This window comes from Centropristis striata, chromosome 11, assembly GCF_030273125.1.
Source record: "Centropristis striata isolate RG_2023a ecotype Rhode Island chromosome 11, C.striata_1.0, whole genome shotgun sequence".
Classification (NCBI taxonomy): domain Eukaryota; kingdom Metazoa; phylum Chordata; class Actinopteri; order Perciformes; family Serranidae; genus Centropristis; species Centropristis striata.
In genome coordinates this window covers 13148231-13163035 of record NC_081527.1, presented here as the reverse complement: position 1 = coordinate 13163035, position 14805 = coordinate 13148231, and the positions used below count along the sequence as shown (strand labels likewise).

At 40.0% G+C, this 14805-nt stretch overlaps 1 protein-coding gene across 1 annotated transcript; it reads right to left on the bottom strand.

The window, feature by feature from the left end:
* Window positions 1–1418: 1418 nt before the first annotated feature.
* On the bottom strand, window positions 1419–13358 carry LOC131980619 (AP-2 complex subunit mu-A-like). Its single transcript, XM_059344876.1, has 13 exons — window positions 13202–13358; window positions 11663–11784; window positions 7221–7486; window positions 6917–6999; window positions 6362–6367; window positions 6035–6170; window positions 5552–5696; window positions 5247–5264; window positions 4625–4744; window positions 3457–3592; window positions 3190–3287; window positions 2841–2952; window positions 1419–2580 (listed from the first exon to the last, which is right to left on the bottom strand). The coding sequence occupies exons 2-13, from the start codon at window positions 11734–11736 to the stop codon at window positions 2446–2448; spliced, it is 1329 nt and encodes a 442-aa protein (XP_059200859.1). The 5' UTR covers window positions 11737–11784; window positions 13202–13358; the 3' UTR covers window positions 1419–2445.
* Window positions 13359–14805: the final 1447 nt, after the last annotated feature.

Genomic DNA, 14805 nt, shown 5'->3' with positions numbered 1-14805 from the left:
GCAGCCATCAAAAAAACATTTAATTTACCTGCTTTTTTTAATTTAATGTGATTTAATGATCATGATTATTTAATGTCCAGAGTCAGGGATCAAGAGATCACTCAGCTTAGCTTGTCTGATGTGGTGCCAGAGGACAACTATGACAATGGGACTGTTTATTAGGGCCGGAGCAGGCAATGACCTGCGAGGTCCCTATTGTATTTCAATTTTTCAATTTCTATTTCAATTTTTATTTTTATTCTTGTGCCCAAATGATCAAATTTTTCACTGCCTGAAAATACCCCAGTAACACCTGGCTCAATTCGCATGCGCGGCCCTTCTGCGTAATGCGCATGCGCAGTGTATAAAAAAAATAAAAAAAATATATATTTTTTTTAAAAAGTAAAAAAAAAAAAAGTAAAGAAGTAAAAAGGACAGTGGTGGAACAAGTATTCAGATCCTTTACTTCAGTAAAAGTACTAATACCACACTGTGAAATGACTCCACTCCGCTCATTTTAACTACCTAATAAACTTTTAAGTGGTTTAATTTATAAAAATGGATAATCATTTTAAATGTATCATGTTTTTCATTTTAAATCTTGACCTGAAATGTAACTAAAGCTGTCAGCTAAATGTAGGAGTAAAAAGTACAATATTTGCCTCAAAATGTAGTGGAGTAGAAATATAAAGTTACATAAAAGTACCTCAAAATTGTACTTTAAGTCCAGTACTTGAGTAAATGTACATAGTTACTTTCCACCATTGCTACCTGCCACTTCTAACTTATACATATCAGTTAAGAGTCCTCCTTCAGACACTGTATGAGGATTAAAGGGAGTTTGTGCATTATTTTACAAAACTTGTCAATGCCCTCCTGAGGATAACCCTTTAAAGTTTTATTGATCGGCCCCTAGGTGGCACTGTGGTGGCAGTCTAATTTCATATTTGGTACCGTGGCCACACTATAACACTTAAGGCAATGAAATTCATAGGGGTGGTATAGACTGGCCCCTGTAACGCACACACCCCGACGGCAGCATGCCCCGACACGCGTGTACTGCGAGGGCCCGTTCAGTACTGCTTGCAGTCCTAGTTTTAGTTATAGATTTTTGGTTAACATGAGTAATTCCGTGGATAAAACACCAGATTGTCTTTCTCAATGAGTATATTTGAACTGAGGCATATTCTTAATCTTGAAATCCTAATGGCTAAAATTAAACATTTTCCAACTGGATTTTCAACACCTGTAAGAACATATTTGTGAAATGAATAGACAGAATAAAAAACTGAACTAACCAGAGCTGTGCTGCACCAGTATCACCCCAAATACATTGTTCCCAACCACCCCTTCCTCATGTCAGACATCAAGAGGAAACAGTACTTGCAATACAACCCAAAAGAATATCATTAAAACAACAAACCCACCCAGAGGCAGGGTTGGTTACATAGTCAGATTTTATTGGACAGAACGGTCACCAGGGCTACAAACATGAAGAAGCAGACAGTGACGAGGCAAACACCAGGGGGAGACCTCACCTCGCTGCAAACACGCTGCCAGTGCCAGACTTACCAAAAGCATCTTTGAATCAAACTGGTGTGACAAAGTTGATCTTAAGAAACAGGAAATTTGAGTCACAAACTAGCTCATCGATGGTCAAGCCTCAAATCTGTCTGGAATGTTCCCCTACGCTTTGACTTACTGGATGCTGATAAACTAATCGTGGAAAAACAGCAGATAGGGAAAGAAACAATAATCTCTCCAGAAAGTACAAAAACAGCTCGGTCACCATCAATCCCTTTCTCTTTTCTAACTGCCCATGAGAAACTTTGAATTGAGACTTTTGACCGTTCCCAAAAAACACAGATCAAATATCAATCAGTCCACAATACAGAATCAGACGATGAATCTTAATTTGAAGGGTAGAGTCTACGGAGACAAAGGTTCATATACAGGAACGATATCAGGATTCATTTTAACCACAACAGCTACAAATCATCTCACCAGGGATTACCTCTAGGACGTGTGGGACTTCTAAAGTAACTGGAGAGTAGATAGTGGAATAATAACACTGAATAAACACAAGAGAGCACCCCCTAAAGACCCCTAAAGACACCTAAAGGTGCCCCGCCCTCTCCCCCTGGTCCCCATCTGCATCACTTGTCTTTTTCTTTTCAGACACCAGTTGGTTTACAGGTTTACTCATCACTACGAGATATATACGATACAATGGTTCACATTTTGCATATATCTGTGCATTATATCATATTTACGTTTTTTTATTTTAACGATGTAAATTCAATCTCCGACACCTAGTTAGGAAGGGGTGAGGGTGGTGGGTGGGGGTTGTATGAGAGAAGCTATAAGGATCGAGGGGAGGAGAGAGAGACAAAGTAGGAAAAAAATCTTAACAGGATAGATGGGAGGGAAGAGTGGTCAGTTCGCTGCCTAGAGTGGGGTTGAATTTTAGCAGCGTGTTTCATAGATGCCGGAGCGGCCGATGTACCGCACCCATTTGATGACGTCGTGGTCACTGTAGTTGAGCTTGGACTCAAACACCTTCAAGTAGCGCACCTTCAGACCAGAGGGAGCGAAAGGAACCTGCGGAGACGGGAGGAGGAAAAAAAAGCGTGTTGGGGCATGCTGGGAGCTGTAGGCCACACAGGTCGCTGGGTGTGGGTGTGAGAATGGAGCAAACTCTGAGCAGGAAGAGTGTGTCTGTCTATGAGGAAATATTCAGCAGGTTGTAATTTGCATGACTGATACTGGGATCTCATTTAATCCATAGTCCACTTGTTTGCTGCCAACTGTGCTAAAGGCAAAAGAACAGTAATGTATGTGCGACTGAGAGGAGTACTGACCTCAAAGTTCATAGAGATGGGAGGCCTGGCCCATTTCTTCTTATCGTTGGTCGGCAGCAGCTCGATCTCAGCGCTGATCTGAGACTCCTTCATCCCAGCCATGCGTTTGATCCTGCACACAAACATAGTAAGTGTTAGTTGGATTTTTAGCAACATGGAAGCCAATTTTAAAAACCCTTAAAAGAATAAATTAGTTTAAAAAATGGGTTTACAAAAGAGTGTAGAACTCTGTGTGAGAGGTTAAACAAACAGACACCAAAGAGGAGCTGTTAATTGTTAACATGACACAGAGTGCATAAAACTGAGTTCGGTTCTATCTTGTGAACTCGCGGGTGGAGCTACTACTCACTTCCAGACGATGGCGTTCTCACTGGCCTTGTACTTGGCTTTTCCCTTCATACAAATCACCTGCACGCCGCTAGTGTTGAGGGGTGTTGGGATACGCACCTGAGAGTTGATAATGAAGAGAAGAAAAATGCTTCATACACATAGTTTCAAAGTGTCTCTGATTATATTTGCACTTTGTGGCAAAATGACTAACTAGTAAATTCGGATCTATGTTTGCTGCTAATGGCTGTTTGCATTCATCAGCACCTCGACTTTCATGAGCACTCACCTCGATCTTCTGTGCCAGCAGCGAGGGTTTGAAGTTGGACTTGATGACTACCTTAACCTCCAGCTTAGTGCGGCCAACCTCCCTGACCAGAGGGATAACTCGGAACGGCAGGATGATGTCTTTAGTGGTGCGATACCTGCAATAAGAGAGGAGAAGAAAAGTGGTTCGTTTAGAAAAATTGTGTTGTTTTACAAGTATAAACAATGATTTTCTGAGGTTGTTATAGTGGCTATCAATGTAACATCCATTCACGTCTTAAACAATGCATTTAAAGAGATAACTGACCATGTGAACACAAAGTAGGGCACGTTATACATTTTATATGTGGTTTATATAGTTTGCATTGAAGGGGCTGTACACAACATTCAGAATATTAATATAGCAGGAAACAAAAATGTACAGGGTAAAAGGTATGATGGAGTGTGTTTTTTTCTGTGTGTGTTTTAATCTGAGTTTCTCTTTTCTTTGTTGACAACAACCAGCAAAACATTGTTGTGGTACAGCCACATCAAGGCCTTTACACACTGGGGGTGTTTTTTCTGTGTGATTAAATTGCACATCATCAGTTTTTCAAACTGCAGTTTTTGGAGGGGTTTTTTGGAACATGGTGAATTTTTCTGAGCTTCCGCACTGTAAGTAGTATAACAAGTAACAGCAACAAATAATGATGTGTGCAACGGACACATTCACACGTTGACACACGTCAACATTCACAGTGTGAGAATACCTCGACAAAGGCAGATCCAGATCCATTCCTACTGATCTTACCCTTCATAATAAAGCCCTAGACGTATACACTACATACTTTTTACCAGAGGGAACTCAAATGCACCCAGAAAATTTTGCTTATAGGAAACTCAATAATATAGCTTATAGTAGCTTAGGCTATACAACAACTGACCTCAGACAGTCTGCCAGACGCAGCTCTGGGTCAATAGGATGCTGCTAGCTTGCCCTTTGTGTGTGCAAAGCTATTCAAACCATTAATTGATCAAATGATGCAACTGTCACAAATTTGCTGATGATATGTATAGTATTGAAGTGAAACATACGCAGGTGAGTATTTTGCATTTTTATGTATTCGTCATGCCCCCAGTGTGTTGGTTCCTGTCTGGACAAATTAATAATAAACAAAGCTTTAAAAAAATTTTTTAATCCATCTACTGACCTCATGAGCTCATACTCTCCATCAGGGGGGATGAAGCTGATGCTACGCTCTGAGTCGAACTTACTGAGGCGCACACATTGGTGGAAAGTGCAGTCATCGATGGCTATGGACTGCTTCCCACTGCCGGGAGAAAAAACACATCAGAGACACACAAAAAAAAGAGACAAAAGAACATTAGTTTACCTGTTCACCGCTATTAATTATACCTAATGTAAAGATAAAACTTCTACTCTCCCTCAATTAATATCCATAGTTTAAAATGTAGTACACACAGGGACACAACTGCTAGTATCAAGACATGAAAACCTGGTGGAAGTTAATGACACTACTGTGCAATAACACACAACACAGTCCCTATTAGATGTTAGGTGGGGTGCTAAAACAAACCAGCCATTCCACATAATTGGGAAACAACCACTGGGATGTACACTGAAGAGTTAACAAAGGTGTGTTTGATTTGTATTGAGTGTGTGGAGAGCATCAGTGCATGAGATGAATCTTAATGTGCTAAAGGGCTCAGACAAGACACGTGTGTGTGTGTGTGTGTGTGTGTGTGTGTGTGTGTGTGTGTGTGTGTGTGTGTTGAAGTAGCAGAAGGTGAGGACACTTGTCAGTACAGTACCTTCCTCCCCCTAAATCACTGAGGTACAGCACATAGAAAAGAAAGAGAGGGAAAGAAAGGAGAGATGCATCCAAAGGAAAGAAAAATTAAAATAATAACTTGTAAAGCTTGTCTTGTTGTAAAACAGCAAGACAACACTCATAACAAAGACACGGGGCTAACAGACAAGGATGGAAAATAGTATAAAAGCTCCATTCTCAAAGAAACTGAATTGCAAATTATCTAAATGATTGTCAGCTTCCATTATCAAAATATGGTTAATTTCAAGATATTCAATTTGCTGTCTACTTGTTATTGTCACTCACCTCTTCCCTGCGTCATCAGATGCTCCTCCCTTGCCCTGCTTGTCGATGACAATCTTGTCATTCATGCCGAATTTGCACTCGGGCATTCCGCTCAGGTAGCTCTTCATCACTACTCGGCCCGACACGTGGGCGCTCAGGACCTGGCCTGGACAGGACGGGGAATAATGCAACCTGAGTCTAAAACTGGCCAGACTACAAATCAGATTTTGTGCCACATTGTTGGTTTTTGGTGACTGCTGAAAACTCTCTTTAAAGTTAAAATCTACGACCCAAATGTAAACAAAAGACTAAAAATGGGATCATAAATCAAAACACAAGATTGGAATTTGTTATCATACTGAAGTCTTTTCATAAAACAAATATGTAAAAATAACAAGAAAGGAACAAAACTATGAAACTACTGTTGTTCTGACTGATACAGTTTCAATAAATCATTCATGTCAGCGGTCCCCACCCAGCTTGTTCGAGACCACATAAACAGACCTTGCGGTGACATGAGCAGGTTGACGCTCTCCAGTACGTCCAGGAAAAGCTCATTGCGGCGATACTTGATGCCTTCGCGACGCCAGCCGATCTGCCCCGTCACCTGGCTGGTGATCTGAGACTGCTCCTCTTTTGTCTGGGAGACAGGGAGAGAAACTGTATCACTATCAGCAATAAAGGAGAAGGCTGACACACCGACAAATGAAAGAAGGCGATGAAAAGGGATCATTAGCACTACAGGGAGGGAGGCAAACAAATGCGACATGGTTCCATATGTGGAAAAAAAAAAAAAATCCTGAGCTAGGATCTCAGTATGGTGTTTATTACCTGGTGCTATATTATGAAGGGTCCAAGAGCAGTTGAGGAGAGAAAAGGAGAGAACAGAAAAACATGATTATTTTTTAGACATTTTTCTTAACCAGTTTAACTTATAATAACGATTGGCAGATAGATAGTTCTGCAAAAACCCAGTTTTAAAGCTTCCATCTAATGTTTTGTGTCCATGGTGTTTTGCATAATTTCATTAAAGACACTAGTGTCACTGGCAGTGTGGATATCATTACATCACACTGTCAGTTATTGCTTCATGTCATTGTTACCACTTAAAAATATCTTGAGCAAAACTGGCTTGTCACATCCCCAAAAAACACTGTTATTCTGCACCCATCTGTAACTTGTGATTCTCCAGGACCTTGTCCAGATTATAATGAGAAATGTTCCTAATATTAAGTCTCCGCTCACTGATATAAATGAGGTACATACATCTCAGTTTGATGCAACACAATCCAACAGCACCAACAAGACCTAAAACCGTTTCAAATTAAACTGAACATTACAAGCTTCATGACTGCACTAGTGAGAGATTAAACTGGTCTTACTGACCTGTCCCTTAATGCCCTGCTGGGTTATGAAGGTCTTCAGAGCGCCAGTCTCTGAGTTCTGGGGGTATCCAAAGTCCAGGATCTCTGTGAAAACACAAACAGATAACCATTGGTGAGAGATAAAAATGGGAAAAACTAGAACATGTACCAGTGTTGCCTAAGTGAGACATTATATCAATACAGCTTTCACTGGGAGGACAAACACATAATATCTACTTAATATAATTATAATGTGCTTCTATATGCTCCTGAGCTGCCCAGTTCTCAGATCTAGCCCATCATATTTTGTATGACGCGTCTCCTACCATCCAGCAGCTCGTAGATGAGCACAAAGTTGTTCTTGATGTTCTCCTCGCTGATCTTGCCAAAGTAGGCCGTCATGACGTCGCACATCTTGTAAAGGAACTCGAACACCATGGCGGCGTTGACATTTTGCTTGGTGACGGCTGCCAACCAGATGTTGGAGCGCTTGACATGGAAGAAGCTGGTGCGGGCGATGTTGGTCACCGGGGATCGAACCTGCTGCCGGGCGTGAATCACGTTCACACGGAACGCATCCACTGCGTTACGCCTGAGATTTGGGGAAAGAAACAGAGACAAAGACAACAACAAAAAAGAGAAAGATACTTGAGTTGTTAAGAATTTACTTTTACATAACAGACTGTTGTAACACTATCCCAACATGAGTTTGAGATCCAGTTCAGAACTTGACGCAAATTAAATCATCCCTTTAGACCTCAACAGCAAATCCACCCATTCCAGGGAAAGAGCAGTAATAAAAACATTTTCCAACCATCTGGAAACAGACACCTTAAGTTGGTGCATTACGGCAGAGAAAAGGAGTGTTGTTTTGTGTAAATGGTGATAATTACCAGGAGGGAGAGGGTAGGCTCTGAAAGTTTAGGTTGACACCCAGGCAAAAACATCATAACTATCTGGACTCCATGGGAAAAAAATATGTTTTACCTATGCACGATACAAATCTAATCTGAAGTTTTACTTTAGTGTCATGATGCTATGGGGAAACGCAGCCCTGATTAATGTGGATTTATAAATAACAGGGCAGAGGATGCAGCATGTTCTGACAGGAATAGCAAATACTACTGAGAACCTGTAGAGGTCTACACTAGCACAGACCTTTCTGACATTCAAGCCACCAGTATCCAATTCTGATAATGTAATGCCATATTAATATTAGAAAAAACAAGCCTTGTTAACAAATTAACCACACTCTTACTTATTGTTCCCATATACAGGTGCCTTCTTGGTTGATGTTATATTATGTTCAAAGATAAAATGTGTACTATGTCTGCAAAGTATCAACATTTATGTTCATCCATGTGGCTATTATTGAATAAAGACAAAAAGGTACAATATTTCAGTCTAGGAGGTAAGGCTGTACCGAATAGTTCGAAGCTTCATAATGGTCACATTCAAATTCTTAAATCAACATTCAAATGCTGTGCAGCTTTGTTAGCATGTCTATTCAATCTGTTAAAAGCCAGTGATTCTGCACAATTGCGGATAAAGATTAGGCTACACTAATATTAATATTACACAATTTGTAAAATCAGTTTCCAGTGGTGGCTGTGTAGGATTGTTTGACGAATGTGATCCAAACAATTTCCAGAGCGTTGTAAAAATAATTTCCAAAATTCACAAAATGTGATTAATTTCATATTTGTTAGCATTTGAATCCTTAATAGACGCTTTCAAAAAAAAAAAAAAAAAAAAAAAAAAGATTTGGTACAGCCCTACAAGGAGGCTGCCATGAGCTTTACCTTGTCCATTTAACTGTTTCCATATTAAAGCTAACAAGTATTAACACCTCAGCTAAAAAAAAAAATATTGGACACATTTTTCTTTGAAATGTGAAAAACAACAACATTTACCCTTTGAAATAATAAAAAAAACCGTCAACAAAATTTTAACCAAAATCGAAGTCAATTGAAGTTGAGTTTTCTTAATTCAAAGCCCTCTTCCTCAAATGAAACCCCATAAATCATCTGAAATAATCTAAACAATCTCCACATTTCTTCCTGCTAAATCAGAACAGAATAAAAGGACGATCAGACTACTTAACCATCGTATCCCATGCTCAAGACTACATGCTTAGGCGTCGGTAGATTGGTTTGTGAGCGTCAATACTCATTAAAGGGCTCGGGTTGAGGCTGAAGTTTTGCTTTGAATGGACTGGCTGTTCTATCTCAGTATCTATAATGTCATGACAGGTGACTCATGCTTATAGGAAGTATCGGGAAGTTGACTGTGGAATCAATGGGCATGCAGTTAGGGGGTTTCAGGGGGTCATTGATCGGTGGCCATGAGAGGGGAGGGGTCATGCTTGATAGGCTGGAGCATCTCTTACCTATTCCTACAGGGGCCAAGATGGACAGATGGAGGAAAATGGTGATACAGAGGATAGAGAGGAAAAAAAGGATGAAGTAAAAGGAGAGGAGAGAGACAAAAATGCACAAGAGACATTTTCGTGCATCATGTACACAGACAGAATGAGTAACGAGATGTCTATCATGACGCCATTATTGTAACTGGATATGTTGGGAACAAGTCCGCAGCACTATATTGCTCTTCACAACAGCATGGCAAGTGCATATTGATTATTTATATCACTTCATAACAGCTTAATTATTTCAAGTGGATCAATTTCTACATCAGCTTTAACTAAAAGCCCTTTGCAATAATAAAAAAAGTGTAGCCACAACAATATAGCACATACACTGCATCAACTTTAGTCTGTGAAATTGGCAAAGTTGTATATAACTGTAACACTTAAAAGATAGCTCTCTAGTTAATCATTGTAGTCCGACCTAGTCAAAGTTTCTGCCCTACTTACTTTATGTGCAGTGTTGCTTGCTAGCATCTTTGGTAGACCAAATATACAGAGACATCTCACTGCCTGTCGGACTAACTGCCAGTTTTGGGTAAACTCCACTCGAGCTGTCATTTTCTTTAATCTGAGGCCTGAAAAGTAATGTTAAATGAAGTCCAATTTTGTTTTTTTCCCCCACAAACAAACTGTACTGGTGCACAGTCCACCTAGGTATATTATTGGCCATCTAAGCATATTTGGCAACCCATTTGGGTATTATTTTGGAGACAGAATAAGAGAGTGTGCAAGTATAAACTGTATACACATGACTAAAAACTTTCATTGATTGTGATGCCCAATGTTAGAAAAAAGTATTCAGTTCATCAGTGAATAGCATGAAGTACACTGCTGACTGGAGTCTCTGAATGGGTCAGACGTGGGTTGAACGGGTATTAGCAGGTCTGCGTTGTATATGCCACAAATAAAATCTAATACTGAGAGAAACACTATAAAGTGTTATTATTAATGAGATATGATATGACAGCATCAGACATGCATTTGAGAGGAATGAGAGGAGTATATCTCAGTTGTTCCTTGCCCCGTTTGCTCAGTGCTGTTAAATTGTATTTACGTGACGGAAGTCTTTTCCACCCAACTGTAAACATTGTGTTCATAAGGCTGTGAAGTCGACTTCGGTTTCCTGCGTATGTATTCAGTGCTATTCTGTAATATACATTGTACTTGAGACGAGCAGCCGTACAGTATTTGTGCCAACACTAGACACTGATTAAAAATAAAGCAGCCACAACTACATGACTGATTGCTGCCTAGAAACAGGACAAAAGATGGAAGGGAGCCTCTATGTAACAAACCTGCAGAGCTTGCATTCATCTCATTTAAACAAGATGTTCTAATGACGTCTCAGCCTGCTAATGTGACGTGCAACAAGAACAGATGTAAAATGCAGCATACTGTTTTGTTGCTGCCCCTATCCACTGTCTCCTCTGTGCCTCTAACCCCACAACTACTGTAAAAAAAACCTGTTAAAGACAAAATTGACTTACGGGTTCACACAAAAAGTGACCTCCCTGACCCAGCAGCGCTCCTCTGTAGCCACATTATTGACACAAGGAAATACATTTTAACCGTTGTGCCTTCTTTACACCTTGCCAACCCTCACTGCCTAAATCTACAAGGCACTGGACTGGTGTCTGTTCTGAACAGATGACTGCCGTCAACTTAATCACTGATTACGGCTGGGTTTACACAAAACAGAAAGTGATGATTGGGTGTCAGCATGGAGACTTGGTATGTCCTTTACAGGTGAATCACATCAACAATGTATCACAAACAAACACATAAGGAAGAGGAAAGGAGGACAGACAGTAGAAGTCAGATCTTGACAATATATGAAGCGTATTCTTCTGGCCACATAGCTGAGTTCCTGTCAACAAAATACCCACTGATCCGATATGTGGATCTGGGCATCTTTCACCTGACAAATGTTGACAAAAATGAACATGAAAAATATTAAATTAGATTATTTTTTCCCGATTGTACCCATATTTTGTGTTGTTCCCTTATTATAATAATGTGTGCTTTATCAGTCATTTATTTTGAGAACAGCACCTTTGCCTCATGTTTTTGAATTTGTAAATAAAAACAATTCATTTTTATTAAACAAAACTGTGTTCTTTGCCTAAGGCTTGAAAAACATTGTCCTAAATGTTATGCAGGTTTAGCTATTTTTAAACAAGAGAAAACAAAAACAGACAAATGTAATCTATTTAGTTTAGAAAAAGGACATAATCCTCTCTCATACCTATGGAACCATTGCCAATCTGTCCACCCCTGCCGGACGAGGCCCTTCTTATTGACACAAGTCCCTCAAAATTTAGGAATTTTACAGCAACTTACCCAATGTCATCTCGGTAGACCCTGGAGATGAGGACCTCCCCCTTGTGGTTGTAGATAAACAATCCTCCAATCATTGTGGCTGCTTCTCAGTCCCAACTGGCCATGGTGAAACCAAACCCCGCCTGAGGAGAGCGAGAGATCACAGGGAGGAAACAGGGAAAGGAAAAAGGGGTGATAGAGAAGTGAAAGCAATGAAAAGTGAGGGAGTGACCAACAGTACAGGGAAACGCTTGTCCCTCACATCCGCTTTTTTCTGTCTCTTTCTCTCTCTCACACAAACAGCACTATTGCCAATTGAATAAACCCTGCAGCTGCCCCACTGTGGTGACTCATTTTCACTGCATGCATGTGCACATACATACACACATTAAAAGAAAAAAAAACACTCTAATATAGGCTGAAGAGACTCCGCCACCCACACAACAGTCAAATCCTTGTTTCCTTCCAAAGTAAGATTAACAGCAGATTAGCAGCCACCAGTTGTTTGAAGCAGGATGCCACCAGTCAGCTACAAATCTGCTGCTCTTACTGGGTTGCAATTTACTATCAGGTGCAGTCTAGATCAGACTTAGACTAAACATGACATTCAAAAGATTAAAACCTATGGATTACATAATTCATCTAGAGGCAGTGCAGATGTTAGCGTTGCTTTTTTGTGGCCTTAGACAAACAACAAATCATAGCAGTTTGCTCTCATTCAAGAATGAAGCTTCTGGAAACCAGGGGATGAAGGACATGCTTGGAATTCCTCGAAGACTGAGGCCAGACCACTTAAACACACGGTGCTCAGAAGAAGTAGACAACACAATCAAATGCCCAAGATGAGTAAAATAAATCCCCCATTAAGACATTGCCGGGTCGTGACCGAATAAACCGTGCACTCGACCTGAGCGGGTTTAATCGCCCATTTATTGGCCAGTCAAGATGTCTGCTCACTCGGGCCATTTCCTAACGTTCATACATTTTTCATATTTTCTCATTTGTTCCTCGACCGGTGAGGGACACGCTTGCTCGGAAACACTTAATATTAAGCATTGGTATGTGGCTACAACGCTGATGGAGGCTTGACCTTCAGCTAAGATCAAAGTGATGGAGAATAGACCGAGTGAGAGGTAGCTAGCTAATTTAGCTTCAGGCTAGCTGGCGAACCAGCGTCAAGCCGTGCGGAATTTTAAATGGACTTCCGGTGAAAAGAAAATCCGACCGTTTGACGACCATTTAAAACGCAATACCGTTAATTATCAACAACTTTCGCAACAACAGTTTAACATTATAGTACCGACTAGCCCCCTAAACATTAAATAGTTAATAAAATGCATACTGTGTGCTTTTATTTTGTGGCGAAATCTTCATCTTGTCCGTTATCAAACAGCTTGCCGCTGCTAGCTTGACGTTAGCTAACGGAGCGGCAGCTAACGTGGCTAATGCTAGCATCGCCCCGAACCTAACAGTTTCACCGGCTTTCCTAAACGGTTACCGGGCTACAGTGGATCATTTTGACGAGAAACATGTAAACCGTCTCGACTTTGATGCGCTTACCCTCACGAACGCCACCAGTCTTTCGCTCCCGGTTTGGCCTCGGATATGTCAGGATCCAGTAGATTCCCAGTTCACACACCCGCTAATTCCGCTCCTTCCTCCTGGTCCTCCGCTAGCTGTCAGCTGACCCGCCGTCCTGACGCACAGCCGTTCCGCTGTGACAGGAAAAGGCGCGGCTGGTGCGATGTGTAAACCGCACCCAGGCCTTGTTGTGATAAGATACAGACAGTGACCCTATTAAAAACATCTATTAACTCATTTTTTCAAGTTTTGCAGGAAACACAAAAAACTTTTAAAATTACATTTATTGATCATTTCACTCAAAAAGGATGTAACAAATGATGGCCATTGGCATAGTAATAACACTGTGTGTAAATTATGTAACTTTAGAGAAATAAATGACTTAGGCAATTTTTTTTAACATGACTTTGTGATGATATGATAACACTTATTTTGAAGGTCTCTACATAAGAGTCACACAAGCCTGTCAGAAACATGACAAGTATGATGAGCATTAATGTTACTTCAAAGTGTCATTAATGTCAATGACACATCCCATGTCATGTTTATGACACGCTCATGTCACTCTTATGTCGACACCTTAGAGTAAAGTGTTACCAATATTAGTGTCAACAATAAAACACTGGTAAACTAAACTGATAACTAAACAATCTCCCTCTAGCTCTTCTTTGCTGGGTTCTTATCTGATGCATATGAATATGGCAAATTGTCAAAGAAGTGATGATCTTAAAGGAAAAAGTTTTTTCCATAGGTGGCAAGCTTCATGAGATGATTTAGGCAACAAAAAAAACCCAGATTTTGACAAAAAATGACTTAGGCGATTATTTTAACAGTGTGGCGATATGGTATTGGTCAATTATTTGTTTCATGGTAGTTCATTATTATTATATTATATAACTTTATAGGGAAACTTTGGAATGCTAGACCTGTTTTTAAAACAGACTTGGGACCATGTTGGCACGTATCCAACTTGTTTGTTGCGCTTGAGTAGCAGTGCAGGTTTCCTACACCCAATCCCAGCACATTTTCAGGCTGTTCCAGCACCTTACAGCAGTGGTAAATTACATATTTATATTCAATACAGTATACTAATATTTCTATATATATATATATATATATATATATATATATATATATATAAATAAATGACTATTCTGAAACTAAAACTAAACTAACTAGACTAAAACTATTCTGGAGTATCGTGAAAAAAAGGTGACTTTGCTCTATTATATTAAAAATGTGATCACATGCTCTTCGGAAAACAGAGCAGAAAGCAGAATGGATATCCAGCCATTAGAAGTGTAAAACAAGGTCTTGAACTTTTGACAACTTTTCTAACAATTTCAAGCCCTTTTTTCAAAATTCAAACCTTCAAAACACATTAAAATCCAGGATTTCCAGCATCTTGTAGAAACCCTTACAGTTATGTCCCCTTTGAGCTCCAGAGGTGTGAATGGGAGCAAAACAACTAACTTCCCTGTTTGGAAACAGGACATATTTTTTATCCTTTAAACTAATGGTTGTGTGGGTGGTCTTGTTTTGTTCTGTCCTGCAGAGTCCATCTGATTCAACTCTACTTTTCT

Excerpts from the sequence above, each read along its gene's own strand:
- LOC131980619 (XM_059344876.1), bottom strand. The coding sequence starts at position 11,736 with ATGATTGGAGGATTGTTTATCTACAACCACAAGGGGGAGGTCCTCATC. Across the intron at positions 7,487-11,662 it reads GTCTACCGAGATGACATTGG|GCGTAACGCAGTGGATGCGT; the intron begins GTAAGTTGCTGT and ends CCCAAATCTCAG. Across the intron at positions 3,288-3,456 it reads TGCTGGCACAGAAGATCGAG|GTGCGTATCCCAACACCCCT; the intron begins GTGAGTGCTCAT and ends ATCAACTCTCAG.